Source organism: Nerophis lumbriciformis, linkage group LG10, assembly GCF_033978685.3.
Source record: "Nerophis lumbriciformis linkage group LG10, RoL_Nlum_v2.1, whole genome shotgun sequence".
Lineage (NCBI taxonomy): Eukaryota > Metazoa > Chordata > Actinopteri > Syngnathiformes > Syngnathidae > Nerophis > Nerophis lumbriciformis.
This window is the reverse complement of record NC_084557.2, coordinates 8,655,158-8,679,000: the sequence shown is the minus strand read 5'-3', so window position 1 is coordinate 8,679,000 and position 23,843 is coordinate 8,655,158. Positions and strand designations below refer to the sequence as shown.

Below are 23,843 nucleotides of genomic sequence, written 5' to 3'. Positions count from 1 at the left end.
ATCCACTATGGACTGGACTCTCACAATATTATGTTAGATCCACTATGGACTGGACTCTCACAATATTATGTTAGATCCACTATGGACTGGACTCTCACAATATTATGTTAGATCCATCATGAACTGGACTCACACACTATTATGTTAGATCCACTACGGACTGGACTCTCACAATATTATGTTAGATCCACTATGGACTGGACTCTCACACTATTATGTTAGATCCACTACGGACTGGACTCTCACAATATTATGTTAGATCCACTATGGACTGGACTCTCACAATATAATGTTAGATCCACTATGGACTGGACTCTCACAATATTATGTTAGATCCACTATGGACTGGACTCTCACAATATTATGCTAGATCCACTATGGACTGGACTCTCACAATATTATGTTAGATCCATCATGAACTGGACTCTCACACTATTATGTTAGATCCACTACGGACTGGACTCTCACAATATTATGTTAGATCCACTATGGACTGGACTCTCACAATATTATGTTAGATCCACTATGGACTGGACTCTCACAATATTATGTTAGATCCACTATGGACTGGACTCTCACAATATTATGCTAGATCCACTATGGACTGGACTCTCACAATATTATGTTAGATCCACTATGGACTGGACTCTCACACTATTATGTTAGATCCACTATGGACTGGACTCTCACACTATTATGTTAGATCCACTATGGACTGGACTCTCACACTATTATGTTAGATCCACTATGGACTGGACTCTCACACTATTATGTTAGATCCACTATGGACTGGACTCTCACACTATTATGTTAGATCCACTATGGACTGGACTCTCACACTATTATGTTAGATCCACTATGGACTGGACTCTCACAATATTATGTTAGATCCACTATGGACTGGACTCTCACAATATTATGTTAGATCCACTATGGACTGGACTCTCACAATATTATGTTAGATCCACTATGGACTGGACTCTCACAATATTATGTTAGATCCACTACGGACTGGACTCTCACAATATTATGTTAGATCCACTATGGACTGGACTCTCACACTATTATGTTAGATCCACTACGGACTGGACTCTCACAATATTATGTTAGATCCACTATGGACTGGACTCTCACAATATAATGTTAGATCCACTATGGACTGGACTCTCACAATATTATGTTAGATCCACTATGGACTGGACTCTCACAATATTATGCTAGATCCACTATGGACTGGACTCTCACAATATTATGTTAGATCCATCATGAACTGGACTCTCACACTATTATGTTAGATCCACTACGGACTGGACTCTCACAATATTATGTTAGATCCACTATGGACTGGACTCTCACAATATTATGTTAGATCCACTATGGACTGGACTCTCACAATATTATGTTAGATCCACTATGGACTGGACTCTCACAATATTATGCTAGATCCACTATGGACTGGACTCTCACAATATTATGTTAGATCCACTATGGACTGGACTTTCACAATATTATGTTAGATCCACTATGGACTGGACTCTCACACTATGTTAGATCCATCATGAACTGGACTCTCACAATATTATGTTAGATCCACTATGGACTGGACTCTCACAATATTATGTTAGATCCACTATGGACTGGACTCTCACAATATTATGTTAGATCCACTATGGACTGGACTCTCACAATATTATGTTAGATCCACTATAGACTGGACTCTCACACTATTATGTTAGATCCACTATGGACTGGACTCTCACACTATGTTAGATCCATCATGAACTGGACTCTCACTATTATGTTAGATCCACTATGGACTGGACTCTCACAATATTATGTTAGATCCACTACGGACTGGACTCTCACAATATTATGTTAGATCCACTATGGCCTGGACTCTCACACTATTATGCTAGATCCACTATGGACTGGACTCTCACAATATTATGTTAGATCCACTATGGACTGGACTCTCACAATATTATGCTAGATCCACTATGGACTGGACTCTCACACTATTACATATGTTAGATCCACTATCTTGTGGCTTGTGCGGCCCTTTGAGACACTCGGGATTTAGGGCTATATAAGTAAACATTGATTGATTGATTGATTGATTGATTGATCTTCCAGGGGACTCAGTCTGTTGTAGGGAAGGCTGGACTTCACCTCTTCAAGGCAGGGGTGTCAAATGTACGGCCCGGGAACAGTTTTAAGATGAGTTTGCTAAGTATAAAAATTAGCTAAAATGTTTTTAACGAAAGAAACTGCTGTTCTAAATGTGTCTACTGGATGTCGCAACGGCAAATCAAGCGTAACCCACCTCATGTATGACACTGTTTAAAGATAAGTCTTTAAACAGTCTTTAAATCCTCTGGATTGGCTGCCGCTACTCCGCGCAAAAGAAGAAATCAGCGCAGGCGCGAGCAATCTGCTGTTTTGTTTTTACTGGCAGCAGATGGCGGCAGACTACCTTCTTTTATTGTAAATGATCTACTTAACGGATGAAATAACAAAACGGTAAGACGTAAATACTTAAGTCAACATGACCATCATCTTTGTAGTTAGAGTTCCGTGCAACGCTTGCAATTGGTTGACTGCACGACGCGCACCCTGAACTCTATATTAAAAATTGGTTTGTACATTTGTTGTTTTTTCTGTTTTATTTCATGCTTAAATCCACCATGTTCACATTGGTTAAGTTTGTAGTTATGTTACCTTGGTTTCGGCAATGGTGTCATTTTGATAATTGTTTTGCTCATATCATAATTGTAATGTTTGAATGATGATAAATGAATGTGTTGTGGCAGTTGCGGATGCCACCAATGCGGCGGTTTGAGGAAACAGCATTTTGCAAACATGTATTTAATGGTGAACTGCTAACATGAGAATGCGAAACGGATAGTGCTCAAAGTTTAATGGCTTCGCAAATACGCTTAGACAAAGTCTTAAAGGGGAACATTATCACCAGACCTATGTAAGCGTCAATATATACCTTGATGTTGCAGAAAAAAGACCATATATTTTTTTAACCGATTTCCGAACTCTAAATGGGTGAATTTTGGCGAATTAAACGCCTTTCTATTATTCGCTCATCGGGAAGCAATCCGCCATTTTCTCAAACACATTACAAACACAGAGTCAAATCAGCTCTGTTATTTTCCGTTTTTCCGACTCTTTTCCGTACCTTGGAGACATCATGCCTCGTCGGTGTGTTGTCGGAGGGTGTAACAACACGAACAGGGACGGATTCAAGTTGCACCAGTGGCCCAAAGATGCGAAAGTGGCAAGAAATTGAACGTTTGTTCCTCACACTTTACCGACAAAAGCTATGCTACGACAGAGATGGCAAGAATGTGTGGATATCCTGCGACTCTCAAAGCAGATGCATTTCCAACTGGACTGGACAGATCAGCTTTCAGGAAAAGAGAGCGGATGAGGGTATGTCTACAGAATATATTAATTGATGAAAATTGGGCTGTCTGCACTCTCAAAGTGCATGTTGTTGCCAAATGTATTTCATATGCTGTAAACCGAGTTCATAGTTGTTAGTTTCCTTTAATGCCAAACAAACACATACCAATCGTTGGTTAGAAGGCGATCGCCGAATTCGTCCTTGCTTTCTCCCGTGTCGCTGGCTGTCGTGTCGTTTTCGTCGGTTTCGCTTGCATACGGTTCAAACCGATATGGCTCAATAGCTTCAGTTTCTTCTTCAATTTCGTTTTCGCTACCTGCCTCCACACTACAACCATCCGTTTCAATACATGCGTAATCTGTTGAATCGCTTAAGCCGCTGAAATCCGAGTCTGAATCCGAGCTAATGTCGCTATACCTTGCTGTTCTTTCCGCCATGTTTGTTTGTATTGGCATCACTGTGTGACGTCACAGGAAAATGGACGGGTGTATATAACGATGGTTAAAATCAGGCACTTTGAAGCTTTTTTTAGGGATATTGCGTGATGGGTACAATTTTTTTAAAAACTTTGAAAAATAAAATAAGCCACTGGGAACTGATTTTTAATGGTTTTAACCCTTCTGAAATTGTGATAATGTTCCCCTTTAAGTTCATTGTGTTCATGGTGTTTTTCAAACTGCACCATTTTTTCCTTAGAACATTCAACTAACTTGAAGTAAAATGCACATTTTCAGAATGTGCTTGTTCTATTTTTGGCCAAAGTAAGACAAAGAAAACAATCTGATGTTGTCTTTATTTTTTAAGCTATTATGCCGTGATTTCGCCAGTCTGCCCCACGTTGGAATAGATTTTCCTCCAAGCGGCCCCTGAGCTGAAAGGAGTTTGACACCCCTGCTATAAGGAGACACAATAACTCATAGTGTCCAAGGTCTGCTCTACGGCAGCTTCCAACCAAAAAAGGCTCGAGACCGCGTCTTGTCCCTCCTGGATGACCAAGGTCCTCATTTTTTCTAATAGAGTGTAAGCCCAGAAACCCTGCAAAGGAAGTTAATCCTTATCCTTTTGGTTTTTACCCAAAACTCGACCAAAACGAGTGTAGGGAGGAAATCACTGGTAAACTGAGAGCAATGCATTGTGGGTCAGCTCTCTATTCACCACTATCGTCCAATACAGTCTTATCTGCTCCACCCTTTCCTCAGTCATGAACAAGACCCCAAAATACAGTGGTACCTCGGTTTTCGTTAGTCATCCCTTCCAAAAAGTCAGATGAAAACAGAATCGTACAAAAACCGAAGCAAATTTTTCCCGTTAGAAATAATGTAAATCCAAGGAATCCGTTCTAGACATCCAAAAGTATTCACACAAATATGTTACGCGCAATATTTTGGTCATAAGATAAGAGTCGGTGTACACAAACGGGGGCAAAATTTCAGCAAAAATGTGGGTCGTACGAAAACCTGGGGTACCACTGTACTTAACTCCTCCACATGAAGCTGGACCTCACTCCCAACTGAAGTAGACCCTTCTATGTACTCTGTAAAGTACTCTGTTCAGATGCGACGTCTTCAGAACACAAAGTACACCGGACCCCATCGACTTCTCTTTGCTCTGCAAAAGTTATGGCGATCAGCATGGCTCAGGTGGTAGAATGGTTGTCCCCCAACCTGGCTCGATCCTCAGTCCCCCTGTGAGTAGTCCCCAAGGCTGCGTGATCACCAGGTGAATGTGGTCATAGTGTCAAAGCGCTTTGAGTACCGTGAATATAGAAAATCGCTACACAAGTACAATCCATTTACCATTTGAAAAAGACAAACATTTTTTGGTTTCAGATGTCAAACTTAAGAGCTTTAAAGAAGTGAAGGTTGAGAGGAAAAGAGGGTTAAACAATAACAATATATGATTATATTACATATAGCTTAATAAATGTGTATTTTCATGAGGTGCTATAGGTATACAATTACCCATCAATAGGTCATTTTCTTATCATATTTAAAGGAAAACTATGTTGTAGAAAAAATGTTCCATTATTACCTGTAAGCCATACATTCTGTGGTGGAAAGTGCTGGATAAGAGTGGCACACCCGCCTGGATTCAAAGGAGTGCATACGTGAACGAAGAGAGTGATTGAGTTGTAGTCCGTCACCATTAAAGGAGGGTGTGTCTGAGCCTCACAAACTGGAGGGGAGTTTGGACAGTTTGTGTTCCGTCTCTCGCACTTGAGAGTTCACCGCTAGAAACTGGTTCTGAGGCTCCAGTCCCGAATGCGTCCAGGTGACGGCGGTGGTGTGACCCGGGATCGGTAGGTCGGGTTTACTGGCTGCAACAGGGGAAGAGAAGGGGCTTGATAACCCCTCGAAAAGCCTGTCCTGCGTGTGGTATAAAGAGCTATGAGAGCCCGAGATTGTCTTTATTTCCTGGCTGAAGAGCTCTCCTGGTGACTCGTTGTGCTCCCTGATGGTGCACGCCACCCTGGCTGGGCATGAGGTCTGAGTGCTAAGAGGGTTGTGAATGTCTTTGATCCTGGTGGGTTCATTTAGGTAAACTGTCCTTCCCCTCACCGGACTTTGTAGGCTGGGACTGTGAAGTGGAGGTGTGTAGCAAGGCGAGGCCTCTGCAGAGCCGTAATGCGCCAGGGCGGCGAGGGCGGACTGCTCCGGTAGAAGCTGCGGCAGGAATGCGGTATGGAGACCTGCCAGACTCTGCTGTGCCAGAGACGCCGCAGCCCCGCCGCCTCCGGCTGGCAGAATAAATCTGCTGGAGGACTGAGGGTTGCTGGTGCTAATGGGCAAATATGGAAAGTTCCGTCCGCTGGCAATACTGCCTGCGCTGCCATGACAGGTACCCATCTGCTGTGTGATGACCCGCGAGCTTTCCTGCAGCTGATTTAGAATCGGGCCAACAGAGCTGGAGATCAGAGGACTTATGGCGCAGGAGGAAGGGTCTGGAAATCTCCCTACTAGCCTCGCTGTCTCCCCCTGCTGGAGTAAACCGAACGGACAGTGCGGCGTGGCCAGGACGCTGTGGAAGGGCTGCGAGTGGAGCTGAGCCGCACAAGTGTAGGAGACAGCGGCCTGGCTGATGGGGAAGACCGAGGCCATACCCGAGTGTGGAGGATGAGAAGGAGGCAACAGGGGCTGCAAGCTGCTGGTAAAGATCGGCTGAGAAGTCAGAGTCGGCAGTGGCCCAGTAGTAAGGTGCGGCAGTCTGATGGAGGCCAGTGGGGGACTTTCAACCCCTGTGTGAAATTTGGGTGAGCTCACAGGGGAACTGGACCCTGAACCCCGGACCACAGAAGAGAACGCTCCACTGTGGAGTATTTTCGAGTGGCTGATGGGGTCTTTCAGGGAGCCAGTAGCCAGAGAAGGGTGAAAGAGGATGGGGGGCAGCTGGGTGTGGTGAGCCAAAGCCAAGGCCAGCGGGGTGGCGGCAGCAGCCGCCTGGAGAGGCGCCTGAATCAGGGGGGCCCAAATGACCGGGGTGGGTGATGCAGGGGGAGCGGTCAAGCTCTGCCCGTTGCTGGTCTCGATGAGCTGTGTGCACTGGGCCATGTCGCGGTCATGTTGCACTATTCTTTGGATGATCTCACTCTCTTGGAGGTTTAATGTGCCAGAACTTTGGTGATGCTCAACTTTATGTTGGAGAACAGAGTTTCTCTTTCCTGTTGTTAACAAAAAAGCAGAAGGCAAGTCTATTAATGACGTTATTCATGACCTGGTAACGGTTGGCGACGACCGCTGTCCCACCAGGACTCCTCTCGCAATCACGCTGTCTCTTATGCTCTGAGATCCAACGATCAGCTGTTGCTTTCTGTCCCTTTTGCTCCTACTGAGCTGGGGAACAAAGCTTTTGTCTATGCAGCTCCTTGTGCTTGGAACATGTTACAAAGAAACTGTGAGCTGACTCCATTTTTTATCCTTTAACGTTTTTAAATCGAAACAAAGCATTTGGAGCAGCCTCAGCGTTATCTTTAACGGTTTGACCTTTCCTGTCATTTTTATGTTTAATGTGAATGTAATTTTGTGTGTAACTTTGCTGCCTCTTGGCCAGGACTCCCTTGAAAAACAGGTTTTTAATCTCAATAAATAAACAAAACGTACCGTATTTTTCGGACCATAGGGCGTACCGGATTAAAAGGCGCATTGCCGATGAGCGGGTCTATTCAGGTCTATTTTCATACAAAAGGCGAATTAATGGAGTCATATTATTATTTCTTCTAAATGTAAAAGACTTCCTTGTGGTCTACATAACATGTAATGGTGGTTCTTTGGTCAAAATGTTGCATAGATGATGTTTTACAGATCATCTTCAAGTTGCTTTACGACATTCGCTTCAGGATGCGCCGTTTTGTGGGCGGTCTTATTTACGTGGCTCACCTTCGACAGCGTCTTCTCCCCGTCATCTTTGTTGTAGCGGTGTAGTGTGCAAGGACGGGCGTGGAAGAAGTGTCAAAAGATGGCGCTAACTGTTTTAATGACATTCAGACTTTACTTAAATCAATAACGGAGCAGCATCTCCTCATCCGTGGCTCACTAGTGCAACAACAACGCCCGAAATGTGTCCCGTGAAAAACCGTCCGACCGAAACTCTCTAATAACTGACGTTCCTTGGGTGAATAATGTAAACTCACAACACCGGTATGTTTTAGCGCTTTCATGGCGAGTTTACTGACAGATATAAGTAAGAACTTTACACTACTTTATATTAGAAATGGCAACAGTGGGGGATGAATGCCACATAAGAAGATAGAGAAAAAGAAGAAGCTTATGACTATGGTGTCGGCACGGACTACAATGGCGGCCGCGCGCACATTTTCAAGACTTATGCAGATCCCAAATACAGAGCAGCAGGTACCAGAAGGTAAGAAAAGTAGCTTTTGCATAATAGTGCGATACAAAAAGCCAGGTAATATGTCTGCTAATAGGTGCCATTTTGCAGTCCTTATACACACACCATAATAATACTCGTATGTTTAATGCGCCGACAATCCATCAAGCGGTGCGGCTTCACAGCATACAGAAGTCGTACTAAAACATTTTGAAAGATTTTTGAGTGCCGTGTGTAATGTATCTCTTATGTGTGACTGCCATCTACTGGTCACACTTATCATTACACCATGTACCAAATAAAATTAATTCATAGTCGGTAAGCACAACCAAAATTATTCCGTACATTAGGCGCACCATGTTATAAGGCGCACTGTCGATTTTTGAGAAAGTGAAAGGATTTTAAGTGCGCCTTATAGTCCAAAAAATACGGTAACTATCAGGTACGCAATGATGAACCAGTTTTAGTATTAACCGTGGTTAAAAACCTCATGGTTAAATAATCGCATAGGCTCCGCCACACCACGTGTTTCAGTCCTTCTCACTCGCTATAAACGGACATTATGCTGGTACATTATTTTCGGCCCAATCTACAAACCCCGTTTCCATATGAGTTGGGAAATTGTGTTAGATGTAAAAATAAACGGAGTACAATGATTTGCAAATCCTTTTCAACCCATATTCAATTGAATGCACTACAAAGACAAGATATTTGATGTTCAAACTCATAAACTTTATTTTTTTTGCAAATAATAATTAACTTAGAATTTCATGGCAGCTACACGTACCAAAGTATTTGGGAAAGGGCATGTTCACCACTGTGTTACATGGCCTTTCCTTTTAACAACACCCAGTAAACGTTTGGGAACTGAGGAGACACATTTTTTAAGCTTCTCAAGTGGAATTCTTTCCCATTCTTGCTTGATGTACAGCTTAAGTTGTTCAACAGTCCGGGGGTCTCCGTTGTGGTATTTTAGGCTTCATAATGTGCCACACATTTTCAATGGGAGACAGGTCTGGACTACAGGCAGGCCAGTCTAGTACCCGCACTCTTTTACTATGAAGCCACGTTGATGTAACACGTGGCTTGGCATTGTCTTGCTGAAATAAGCAGGGGCGTCCATGGTAACGTTGCTTGGATGGCAACATATGTTGCTCCAAAACCTGTATGTACCTTTCAGCATTAATGGCGCCTTCACAGATGTGTAAGTTACCCATGTCTTGGCCACTAATACACCCCCATACCATCACAGATGCTGGCTTTTCAACTTTGCGCCTATAACAATCCGGATGGTTCTTTTCCTCTTTGGTCCGGAGGACACGACGTCCACAGTTTCCAAAAACAATTTGAAATGTGGACTCGTCAGACCACAGAACACTTTTCCACTTTGTATCAGTCCATCTTAGATGAGCTCAGGCCCAGCGAAGCCGACAGCGTTTCTGGGTGTTGTTGATAAACGGTTTTCGCCTTGCATAGGAGAGTTTTAACTTGCACTTACAGATGTAGCGACCAACTGTAATTACTGACAGTGGGTTTCTGAAGTGTTCCTGAGCCCATGTGGTGATATCCATTACACACTGATGTCGCTTGTTGATGCAGTACAGTCTGAGGGATCGAAGGTCACAGGCTTAGCTGCTTACGTGCAGTGATTTCTCCAGATTCTCTGAACCCTTTGATGATATTACGGACCGTAGATGGTGAAATCCCTAAATTCCTTGCAATAGCTGGTTGAGAAAGGTTTTTCTTAAACTGTTCAACAATTTGCTCAGGCATTTGTGGACAAAGTGGTGACCCTCGCCCCATCCTTGTTTGTGAATGACAGAGCATTTCATGGAATCTACTTTTATACCCAATCATGGCACCCACCTGTTCCCAATTTGCCTGTTCACCTGTGGGATGTTCCAAATAAGTGTTTGATGAGTATTCCTCAACTTTATCAGTATTTATTGCCACCTTTCCCAACTTCTTTGTCACGTGTTGCTGGCATCAAATTCTAAAGTTAATGATTATTTGCATTGAACATCAACATTGTAGCATATTCAACTGAATATGGGTTGAAAATGATTTGCAAATCATTGTATTCCGTTTATATTTACATCTAACACAATTTCCCAACTCATATGGAAACGGGGTTTGTATTACATATTCAACTCAACCCCAGGAGCACTGTGTGGTCTCCAGCTGCACGATCATTAAATGTGATAGAAGGTTTGAAACGGGCCGTCAGCTATAAATTAAATATAATCTTATCCCAAAAGTCTCACCAATGCGGTCGAGGCGGTCAAGGGCCACTGTCTCAAAGGCCCTCCTCATCATCGGATACTCCTCCAGCACCTCATTGAAGTTGTCCACAGACAGAGAGTAGAGACGACAGTAGTTGTCTGCTCGCACACTCGCTGTCCTTCTGCCTCGAGTCAACAGGCAAATCTCTGCAGGAAAGGAAGAAGAGAAATTATTAATGCGACATTTTGCGTGTCCTTATTTAGAAGTATAAGCAGGGACACGCTTAGATGCTCTTTGATGTTGGACACGTTAGAAAAAGGCAAATGGCACAAAATTTAATAAATAAATGCATTTTTAAATAATTACCAACACTATTAATGCATTGATTATATTGGAAATAAAGACATATATGTGTTATTAAATGTTCCATTAATTAATTTAATCTAAATGTATGTTTAATTATTTACATTGTTTGATAACTATTTAAAATATTACAAAGTATTATATAAATATACTACAAATTACGTAAATATAAAAAAACATTATTTATAAGTTCAATAATGTTCATTAAATTATTATATCAATCAATCTTTAAATCATGGTGTCAGGTTCAAACACTGATGACATCTATCAAACAGACAAAGAAGCAAGGAATTAAACAGAGACAGAATTCAATTTAGCTCAATTGAGGAGAAACGTCCTGACGAAAGATTGTACGCCCCCTCTTTTATTTGGACTTTCCCTGATTACATGGCAACAGCTGTTTCTAAAGGAAAGGGGGTCGTAAACAGCCGTCGCCTTTGGTCACAAAACAGTTCAAAGAAAAGGTCCTGCTTCCTCTCCGCTTTGTAGATCTCGGGTCAAGACAAAATCTTCCTGTGGATTACAATAGATCAAAGAAACCGACACCTTTATGTCGCTTCCCATCCTACACAGTGGAGTTTTACAAGCCTTTTGATTGGTAAGATCAAAGACAGCTTTTGTCTGCTCGCCGGGAACTCATTGAAACACAAAGTTTTGTGATAACTTAGATACAATTATTCTGACACATGGAATAATTATTTGAATCTTAAAATTAATATTCAAATAAATGATCATATAATTAACTACATATTGAAATACTTAATTAAATGAATACAATATCAAATATACTTTTACAATAAATAAAGAAAATACACATCTATGGGTTTGATTCCAATTGTAATCAATTAGTGACATGTAAAGATTTATAATATATTTATCTAATTTTGTCCCATTTGACCTGATACTTTTTGGAGCCCATTTTCAAAATGAATACCAGTACATCAAATATAATGTACCGTAGATATTGGGACTTTTTGCAAAAAAATATATGCAATTGATACAAATGTAACATACGTAGATCTATGCAATTTTCACGCATAAAAAATAAAATGGAAAATGGAAATGTTCTTGCAAAGTCCAGAATTATGAAGATTTTATACCATTTTTCAAACGTGTCTTTTAAAAATTAAATTAGAAAAAAAAAGTCCAAATGGTTGCAGTAGTTAGATGATGAAACATGAAAAGAGCATTGCCTCTGAACTCTACAGATGGAGCACTTAATGCAATTTCTGCAGCTTACAGTTTGCCCTGACCTAATCTGCCGTGCCAGATCAGGAAAATTAAATAATGCGCCATTTAAAAAAAAAAAAAAAAAAAAAGAGACATATTTTTGAGGGCAGACATATTGCGGATGGTCTCTCACGCTCTCACTTTGCTGTCCTGTTTATTGATTTAATCTGTTTCCGTATCATGACAACTGCTGCAAAATTTTACCATCCACGTGATTTTTGCAATTTAAGAAGTGACTTCGCATGTGGCCACTTCAAAATATTGGCCACCTAGACAAATGAGCAATTGACTACACAACAAGCTGTCTAAACGTCCGGTCACACACAATTTGAACACGACACAAGGGTAAGTAAAACCCACTCTAACTAACTGATGTACTATGGAATGATATCATTGTAAATAAACAATAACTAAAAATACACACGTCATAAAACAAAACTTTATACTGCAGGACGATGGGAGAGATAAGCCAGCGCAGGCGCAGGAGCAGCCTGCAACGTCTTTGTGGTGGCCATCTTAGTCAGGGCAACTGTCAGGTCAAATTTAATGGAATGTAGGTATCATTTTTAAACGGTTTTCATGTGGTTTATTGTCAACGTCAAAAGCTGTGTTATTAATGCAAAAACACACTTGATTAAAAAAGATCCCAAAATTTTACCGTTTAAATTTTGTTACTAAAGTTTATTTATTCACTGTTTTGTTACAGAGAACAAAGAAATGGGATGAAATCGCTATGGTATGACAAGGGGTAGGATTAAATAAGCTCGGCTTCTTCCTACTCCTTTTCGGACGTGCTGTAATGAAACAACTGGAAATATGTGATGCATTACATTGTATCCAATGCATGTATGAAATAAACTGAACTGAAAGTTATGTATTTATTGTTAACATGTACAGTACAGGCCAAAAGTTTGGACACACCTTCTTTTCAATGCGTTTTCTTTATTTTCATGACTATTTACCGTATTTTTTGGACTATAAGTCACAGTTTTTTTCATAGTTTGGCCAGGGGTGCGACTTATACTCAGGAGCGACTTATGTGCGAAATTATTAACACATTAGCGTAAAATATCAAATAATATTATTTAGCTCATTCACGTAAGAGACTAGACGTATAAGATTTCATGGGATTTAGCGATTAGGAGTGACAAATTGTTTGGTAAACGTATAGCATGTTCTATATGTTATAGTTATTTGAATGACTCTTACCATAATATGTTACGTTAACATACCAGTTGGTTATTTATGCCTCATATAACGTACACTTATTCAGCCTGTTGTTCACTATTCTTTATTTATTTTAAATTGCCTTTCAAATGTCTATTCTTGGTGTTGGCTTTTATCAAATACATTTCCCCCAAAAATGCGACTTATACTCCAGTGCGACTTATATATGTTTTTTTCCTTCTTTATTATGCATTTTTGGCAGGTGCGACTTATACTCCGAAAAATACGGTACATTGTAGATTGTCACATCAAAACTATGAATGAACACATGTGGAGTTATGTACTTAACAAAGAAAAGGTGAAATAACTGAAAACATGTTTTATATTCTAGTTTCTTCAAAATAGCCACCCTTTGCTCAGATTACTTTTTCGCACATGAGCTTCAAGCACACCTGTGAAGTGAAAACCATTTCAGGTGACTACCTCTTGAAGCTCATGGAGAGAATGTCAAGAGTGTGCGAAAAAGTAATCTGAGCAAAGGGTGGCTATTTTGAAGAAACTAGAATATAAAACATGTTTTCAGTTATTTCACCTTTTTTTTGTTAAGTACATAACTCCACATGTGTTCATTCATAGTTTTGATGTGACAATCTACAATGTAAATAGTCGTGAAAATAAAGAAAATGCATTGAATGAGGAGAAGGTGTGTCCAAACTTTTGGCCATGTGGTTTATTGTCAACGTCAAAAGCTACTTTATTAATGCAAAAAACACTTGATTAAAAAGGATCTGAAAACTATTCTTACCGTTGAAACTTTATTACTATCTTAAAGGGGAGCGTCGGTCCTATTCATTTCTAAAGTTATGTCTTTATTGTTTACATATACTGTATGCTGTTATTTCTTCCCCTGTATACAGTAAGAAGGGGAATCGTATGGCCCCATTTGGCGCCGTTTACCTGACACATGAAACGTGACAAATTAGGGGGGTTGGGGGGTGCACTCTCCACTTTAGCCGCCAGATGGCAGTGGAGTGTTGGATATTGTAAAATGTGTTGCAATTCCAACTTTGACCATGGGGTCGGTTGCTATATAGAGTGGCGCTTTCCATCATTTTCTGTGAAATAATGAACCCGACTCCTTCCTCCACCCAGGAATGGGGCCACGTGAATGCCTTCCGTACTATAGATAGGTTATACGTAGAGATGTCCGATAATATCGGACTGCCGATATAATAGGCCGATAAATGCTTTAAAAATGTAATATCGGAAATTATCGGTATCGGTTTCAAAAAGTAAAATGTATGACCTTTTAAAACGCCGCTGTGTACACGGACGTAGGGAGAAGTACAGAGCGCCAATAAACCTTAAAGGCCGGCCCAATCACATAATATCTACGGCTTTTCACACACACAAGTGAATGCAATGCATACTTGGTCAAAAGCCATACAGGTCACACTGAGGGTGGCCATATAAACAACTTTAACACTGTTAAAAAATATGCGCCACACTGTGAACCCACACCAAACAAGAATGACAAACACATTTCGGGAGAACATCCGCACCGTAACACAACATAAACACAACAGAACAAATACCCAGAACCCCTTGCAGCACTAACTCTTCCGGGACGCTACAATATACATTGTCGCTACCCCCCCCCCTGAACTCCCACCTCAACCTCCTCATGCTCTCTCAGGGAGAGCATGTCCCAAATTCCAAGCTGCTGTTTTGAGGGATGTTAAAAAAAATAATGCACTTTGTGACTTCAATAATAAATATGGCAGTGCCATGTTGGCACTTTTTTTCCATAACTTGAGTTGATTTATTTTGGAAAACCTTGTTACATTGTTTAATGCATCCAGTGGGGCATCACAACATAATAATGTGTTAATTCCACGACTGTATATATCGGTATCGGTTGATATCTTAATCGGTAACTAAGAGTTGGACAATATCGCATACTTGCCAACCCTCCCGGATTTTCCGGGAGACTCCCGAAATTCAGCTCCTCTCCCGAAAACCTCCCGGGACACATTTTCTCCCGAAAATCTCCCGAAATTCAGGCGGACCTGGAGGCCACGCCCCCTCCAGGTCCGCATGGAGCAATGTTGTTGTAATATATTGAGTTGGAGGCAATAAACAGGCGAGGGGATGAAGTACGTCTCTTTACTGTAGACTTCAGAACAGACTCACACACTTGACGTCAGGTGAGCAACACCACGTAAATCGTTGGCCAACCAAAAAGTAACCCCAGTACGCTATAGCCAACATTCACCAGGAGATGGCAACAGACAAACAAAGATCACTCTATTACATTCCCGTCTCTCCATGTTTTCTCACCATGGTAACATGTGATCCACATGCACTGTGCGCTGTCTCTGTCCCTCTTGATATATATATATTTATATATATATATATATATATATATATATATATATATATATATATATATATATATATATATATATATATATATATATAAGAAAATACTTCACTTTCAGTGAATTCTAGCTATATATATATATAAATATATATTTATTTTACTATATATATATATATACAGTATATATATGTAATATATATATATTATATATATATATATATATACTGTATATTTATATGAAATACTTGACTTGGGGAATTCTAGCTGTAAATATACTCCTCCCCTCTTAGCCACGCCCCCAACCACGTTGCCCCACCCCGACCACGCCCCACCCCCCACCTCCCGAAATCGGAGGTCTCAAGGTTGGCAAGTATGCAATATCGGAATATCGAATATCGGCAAAAAAGCCATTATCGGACATCTCTAGTTATACGGTATGTTCGGTCGCAGGAAAAATACTACATTTTGACCGGAAAAAAGCATGAAACCACGGATATGGAATCAAAGATCAAACAATATTAGTCCCCGAGTCCTTTTAAGGCGATGATGTGGACAATTTTTTCCCTGCCGCAATAGTGAGGAAAGTTAATCTGCTGAGTGCATGAGCAAAATAAATCAAAACAAGGCCGACTATTAGCAATTCTTCACATCAGCACAAAGTGAAGTGGTGCCAGCCAACAGGGAAGAGTATACAGTATTAGTATGCATTACACAGCAGTGTGGAGACCCATCATTACCTCCAAAATAAGAGCCATCTGACAGCTTGGTGTCTTTGCTGCTTTTGGTCAGCACGCTGACCACGCCGTGTTGGATGAAGTACATTTTCTTCCCGATGGTTCCTTCCCTGATGATGTAGTCGCCCGGCTGGAAGACCTCGAAGCGCAGTTTGGTCAGCATGGAAGTGACGAAGTTGGGATCGGCGTTGGCAAACAGCGGCATGGAGGCGACGAGCTTGCGGCAGTTAAAGTTGATGATCTCCTGACAAGAGACGCCATCGCAGCTGTGAGACGTTTGCAATCACTATAAAAGCAGCGCTCCGTTAATGAGGTCTCCGGCATGAACTAATCAGATTACACGGCTATTAACATTACGGTGGAAAGATACAGACATAGATTAGGAACGTTGTGTTCTAAGTGAAGTGAATTAATGGACTCATATTATGTTCAACATATGGTGAATGTTTGTATTCAACTTGGAGAAAGCAAACCACCAGGTTGAAGTAAATAATGCTTGAGTCCATAATAAATGAAGGAGTCTTAGTTGGACATTCGCATATGGACTGGGGTAGCTCTCACAAGAAGAGGCAATACATTCAGACTTCAGGATGCAAAAGTGATAGCTACAGTCATACACTTGTAAAGAACATAATGTCATGGCTGTCTTGAGCATACTTGCCAACCTTGAGACATTTCGGGAGGTGGGTGCGGGGGGCGTGGTTGGGGTGGGGGCGTGGTTAAGAGGGGAGGAGTATATTTACAGCTAGAATTCACCAAGTCAAGTATTTCATATATATATATATATATCCCTGCGACCCCGAAGGGAATAAGCGGTAGGAAATGGATGGATGGATGGATGGATATATATATATATATATATATATATATATATATATATATATATATATATATATATATATATATATATATATATATGTATATGTATGTATATATATATATATATATATATATATATATATATATATATATATATATATATATATATATATATATAAGAAATAATTGACTTTCAGTTAATTCTAGCTATATATATATATATATATATATATATATATATATATATATATATATATATATATATATATTTATTTATATATATATATATATATAAATAAATGAACACTGAAATTCAAGTATTTCTTTTATTTATTTATTTATATATATATATATATATAAATAAATAAAAGAAATACTTGAATTTCTATATATATATATATGTATATATATATATATATATATATAAATAAATAAAAGAAATACTTGAATTTCAGTGTTCATTTATTTACACATATACACACACATAACACTCATCTACTCATTGTTGAGTTAAGGGTTGAATTGTCCATCCTTGTTCTATTCTCTGTCACTATCTTTCTAACCATGCTGAACACCCTCTCTGATGATGCATTGCTGTGTGGCACGCACAAAAGTGCTTTCATCAAATGCACTAGATGGCAGTATTGTCCTGTTTAAGAGTGTCACAACATTGCTGTTTACGGCAGACGGACTGCTTTACTGTAGACGTTCTTTATATTGTGGGAAAGCGGACTCAGGTCCGCATGGAGCTGGAGGGGGCGTGGCCTCCAGCTCCGCCTGAATTTCGGGAGATTTTCGGGAGAAAATTTGTCCCGGGAGGTTTTCGGGAGAGGCGCTGAATTTCGGGAATCTCCCGGAAAATCCGGGAGGGTTGGCAAGTATGGTCTTGAGTTTCCAATAATTTCTACAATTCTTGTTTTTTTGTGATAGACCAGTGGTTCTTAAAGGGGAACATTATCACCAGACCTATGTAAGCGTCAATATATACCTTGATGTTGCAGAAAAAAGACCATATATTTTTTTAACCGATTTCCGAACTCTAAATGGGTGAATTTTGGCGAATTAAACGCCTTTCTATTATCCGCTCTCGGAGCGATGACCTCACATTGTGACGTCACATCGGGAAGCAATCCGCCATTTTCTCAAACGCATTACAAACACCGAGTCAAATCAGCTCCGTTATTTTCCGTTTTTTCGACTGTTTTCCGTACCTTGGAGACATCATGCCTCGTGGGTGTGTTGTCGGAGGGTGTAACAACACGAACAGGGACGGATTCAAGTTGCACCAGTGGCCCAAAGATGCGAAAGTGGCAAGAAATTGGACATTTGTTCCGCACACTTTACCTACGAAAGCTATGCTATGACAGAGATGGCAAGAATGTGTGGATATCCTGCGACACTCAAAACAGATGCATTTCCAACTGGACTGGACAGATCAGCTTTCAGGAAAAGAGAGCGAATGAGGGTATGTCGACAGAATATATTAATTGATGAAAACTGGGCTGTCTGCACTCTCAAAGTGCATGTTGTTGCCAAATGTATTTCATATGCTGTAAACCTAGTTCATAGTTGTTAGTTTCCTTTAATGCCAAACAAACAAATACCAATCGTTGGTTAGAAGGCGATCGCCAAATTCGTCCTCGCTTTCTCCCGTGTCGCTGGCTGTCGTGTCGTTTTCGTCGTTTTCGCTTGCATACGGTTCAAACCGATATGGCTCAATAGCTTCAGTTTCTTCTTCAATTTCGTTTTCGCTACCTGCCTCCACACTACAACCATCCGTTTCAATACATAAGTAATCTGTTGAATCGCTTAAGCCGCTGAAATCCGAGTCTGAATCCGAGCTAATGTCGCTATACCTTGCTGTTCTTTCCGCCATGTTTGTTTGTGTTGGCATCACTATGTGAAGTCACAGGAAAATGGACGGGTGTATATAACGATGGTTAAAATCAGGCACTTTGAAGCTTTTTTTAGGGATATTGCGTGATGGGTAAAAATTTGAAAAAAACTTTGAAAAATAAAATAAGCCACTGGGAACTGATTTTTAATGGTTTTAACCCTTCTGAAATTGTGATAATGTTCCCCTTTAAACTTGTTGGAGGTACCAAACCCCACGAGTTTCATATGCGCATTCACCGAACCCTTCTTTAGTGAAAAATAAAATGTAGTTTTTCTTCAAATTCAAGACAAAGTTATATGTTTTTGGTAACACTTTAGTATGGGGAACATATTCTAAGTAACAAAGACTTAATTTAGAGTTATTTGGACACGAGGGGAACATATTCTAAGTAACAAAGACTTAATTTAGAGTTATTTGGTTAGGGTTAGGGTTAGAGGGTTAGGGTTATAATAAGGCCATGCCGAATAAGGCATTAATAAGTACTTAATAATGACTAGTTAAGAGCTAATATGTTATTAATTTGCATGTTAATAAGCAACTAATTAATGGTGAATATGTTCCCCATACTTACCATGTTTTTCTACTGGTGCATAAAATGAACCGTGCATGAACATCACCTTGTTCAAACAACAAAACCAACACAGTGCATAAACTCACAACAAATTACACACCTGCAAACCAGTCAGGTGTTGCCGTATCCGTAATACGCAGATAGGGAGAAGTTTGTATTTACACAATGAGTCGGGTGTGTTTTGACCTCCGCCGAACTCCTGAGCCCGACTCACCGAACCCCTAGGGTTCCATCGAACCCAGGTTAAGAACCACTGTGATAGAGTGATTGGAGCACATACTTGTTGGTCACAAAAAACATTCATGAAGTTTGGTTCTTTTATGAATTTATTATGGTTCTACTGAAAATGTGACCAAATCTGCTGGGTCAAAAGTACTAATAACAAGAATAATGAATTTGAATTTGTAACGCACTTTACATTTGTTAAAATCTCAAAGTTTGATTGATTGATTGAGACTTTTATTAGTAGATTGCACAGTACATATTCCGTACAATTGACCACTAAATGGTAACACCCCAATACGTTTTTCAACTTGTTTAAGTCGGGGTCCACGTTAATCAATTCATGGTACAAAGTGCTACAAAGTATAAAAAAATAGGGAAAAAATAAAAATAGAAAGTTAGAATATGTAACAGAAAATTAGAATAGAAATAAAAACATGAAAAATACTAGATAAACACTAGATAACACATAGAAACATAGATAAAATAGAAATAAAAACATGAAAGCATGAAAGTATACATACAGCAATGTTAATATTTGCTCTCATGTCCCTTGGCAAGTTTCACTGCAATAAGGTGCTTTTGGTAGCCATCCACAAGCTTCTGCTTGAATTTTTGACCACTCCTCTTGACAAAATTGGTGCAGTTCAGCTAAATGTGTTGGTTTTCTGACATGGACTTGTTTCTTCAGCATTGTCCACACGTTTAAGTCAGGACTTTGGGAAGGCCATTCTAAAACCTTCATTCTAGCCTGATTTAGCCATTCCTTTACCACTTTTGACGTGTGTTTGGGGTCATTGTCCTGTTGGAACACCCAACTGCACCCAAGACCCAACCTCTGGGCTGATTATTTTAGGTTGTCCTGAAGAATTTGGAGGTAATCCTCCTTTTTCATTGTCCCATTTACTCTCTGTAAAGCACCAGTTCCATTGGCAGCAAAACAGGCCCAGAGCATAATACTACCACCACCATACTTGACAGTAGGATAGTGTTCCTGGGATTAAAGGCCTCACCTTTTCTCCTACAAACATATTGCTGGGTATTGTGGCCAAACAGCTCCATTTTTGTTTCATCGGACCACAGAACTTACCTCCAGAGGGTCTTATCTTTGTCCATGTGATGTCAGATGAAACAAAAATTGAGCTGTTTGGCCACAATACCCAGCAATATGTTTGGAGGAGAAAAGGTGAGGCCTTTAATCCCAGGAACACCATTCCTACCACATTACCTCCAAATTCTTCAGGACAACCTAAAATCATCAACCCGGAGGTTGGGTCTTGGGCACAGTTGGGTGTTCCAACAGGACAATGACCCCAAACACACGTCAAAAGTGGTAAAGGAATGGCTAAATCAGGCTAGACCAGTGGTTCTTAACCTGGGTTCGATCGAACCCTAGGGGTTCGGTGAGTCGGCCTCAGGGGTTCGGCAGAGCCTCTGCCGCGGAGGCCAAGACACGCCCGACTCATCGTGTAAACAAAAACTTCTCCCTGTCGGCGTATTATGGACACCCCCAAAAATTTTCCCTCTAATTTTCCATATGTGAGCAAACGCAAAAACTCCTTGAGCATTCATGTGGAGCGCATGAGCGACGTCAGACCTGCAGCACACCTGTCCCAAACCTGGCTAAATAACAAGTTCAATGTTTTATTATTATAATCACCATGAGATTATTTTCTAATATAAGTGTTTTGGCCCACTTACAATGACTATAACATATTGTTTTTCATGAGCTGTGTACTAGTATTATTAGGGATGTCCGATAATGGCTTTTTGCCGATATCCGATATTCCGATATTGTCCAACTCTTTAATTACCGATACCGATATCAACCAATACCGATATCAACAGATATATGCAGTCGTGGAATTAACACATTATTATGCCTAATTTGGACAACCAGGTATGGTGAAGATAAGGTACTTTTTAAAAAAATTAATAAAATACATTTTCTTGAATAAAAAAGAAAGTAAAACAATATAAAAACAGTTACATAAAAACTAGTAATTAATGAAAATGAGTAAAATTAACTGTTAAAGGTTAGTACTATTAGTGGACCAGCAGCACGCACAATTATGTCTGCTTACGGACTGTATCCCTTGCAGACTGTATTGATATATATTGATATATAATGTAGGAACCAGAATATTAATAACAGAAAGAAACAACCCTTTTGTGTGAATGAGTGTAAATGGGGAGGGAGGTTTTTTGGGTTGGTGCACTAATTGTAAGTGTATCTTGTGTTTTTTATGTTGATTTAATAAAAAAAACAACAACAAAAAAAACCGATACCGATAATAAAAAAAACGATACCGATAATTTCCAATATTACATTTTAACGCCTTTATCGGCCGATAAGGCTAAGTACTATATGTCTGGGTGGGGGTCCTGCTTTGGAAATAATGTGTACCCCTTTCAGATATCGCATTTACCGTATTTTTTGGACTATAAATCGCAGTTTTTTTCATAGTTTATGAAAGTTGCATAATGTTTTTTTCTTTCTTTATTATGCATTTTCGGCAGGTGCGACTTATACTCCGGTGCGACTTATACTCCAAAAAATACGGTAGTTCCCACTAAAACATTCACATGTTGCACAATGAGATGTAAACATGGGATCATGAGCACATTCCTGTAACTTTCTGTTTGAAAAATATATCTTCATTAGTATTTCTTTAATATAATAAATCATTTTTTGATTACGGTTCGGGTTCGGTGAATGCGCATATGAAACTGGTGGGGTTCGGTACCTCCAACAAGGTTAAGAACCACTGGGCTAGAATGAAGGTTTTAGAATGGCCTTCCCAAAGTCCTGACTTAAACATGTGGACAATGCTGAAGAAACAAGTCAATGTCAGAAAACCAACACATTTAGCTGAACTGCACCAATTTTGTCAAGAGGAGTGGTCAAAAATTCAAGCAGAAGCTTGTGGATGGCTACCAAAAGCACCTTATTGCAGTGAAACTTGCCAAGGGACATATAAGCAAATATTAACATTGCTGTATGTATACTTTTGACCCAGCACATTTGCTCACATTTTCAGTAGACCCATAATAAATTCATAAAAGAACCAAACTTCATGAATGTTTTTTGTGACCAACAAGTACGTGCTCCAGTCACTCTATCACAAAAAAAATAAGACTTGTAGAAATGATTGGAAACTCAAGACAGCCATGACATCATGTCCTTCACAAGTGTATGTAAACTTTTGACCACGACTGTATATCCTGGAGGTTGTTTTCCGGCACTTACACACGAAGATTGTACCCTCCTGAATTAACACACACCCAGACGGAGAAAGAAGGAATTTAAGAAGGTGGTTCGGCTCCTCCAAGTTAGGAGTCCTTCATTTTTGACCTGAGCTCCTCCAGGTACTGCAGACCTGTATAAGGACACTCGCTTGTAATAAAGCAACTTTTTGTTCGGCAAAGCGTCTCCGACGTCCTGCTCCCTATTACAGCGTGTCCACATAGTTATGTTTCAAGGATACATCAGTATTGATTTGATTGCATTTCTCAAGCCATTAACATATTTATGACCCGCCGCAGAGCAGATTAGCACTGACCTCTCGCAGCGGCTCATTCAGCTCCTCCAAAATGCTCTCCTCGTCAAACATCTTGCCCTGGTAGCGGTGCTCGTAGTAATCGTGGATCCTCTGGCGCGTGTCGGCGGGGAGCTTGTGGAAGGACATGTACTGCTCCACCTGTTTGTACTGTTGCCACAATACAGGGATGAGAAGGGAGCGCTTATAATGGAATCGTGAAAGGCAAAAATGCAAAGTCATGTCAAATGTAATATATTAATCTGTTTGATGGTTTGGCTCAGGGACGGACTATAATGTGCCTCATTATGTTAACACTCAACTGTCGGCCATCTGTGAAACCTGTCCACAGTGCAGGTCATCAAATACAGTTGTGCTGTGCAGTTAATGCTATTAACTGCTGTGTCCTTCAGCCATGTACTCCTGCTGGCTTTGCTTTTGTCCTGCTATAAAAAA

At 40.2% G+C, this 23,843-nt stretch overlaps 1 protein-coding gene across 1 annotated transcript in view; it reads right to left on the bottom strand.

Annotated features, from left to right (window-relative positions):
- The window catches only part of LOC133612690 (potassium/sodium hyperpolarization-activated cyclic nucleotide-gated channel 3-like), a 67,673-nt gene that overhangs the window by 6,902 nt on the left and 36,928 nt on the right, over positions 1 to 23,843 (bottom strand). Inside the window, exons 5-8 of the mRNA XM_061970325.1 lie at positions 23,412 to 23,558; positions 16,343 to 16,583; positions 10,504 to 10,668; positions 5,447 to 7,073 (exon numbers count right to left, since the gene is read on the bottom strand). Of these exons, the coding sequence (XP_061826309.1) occupies positions 5,584 to 7,073; positions 10,504 to 10,668; positions 16,343 to 16,583; positions 23,412 to 23,558 (2,043 nt within the window). The 3' untranslated portion in view covers positions 5,447 to 5,583. The remainder of the gene's footprint in view (positions 1 to 5,446; positions 7,074 to 10,503; positions 10,669 to 16,342; positions 16,584 to 23,411; positions 23,559 to 23,843) is intronic.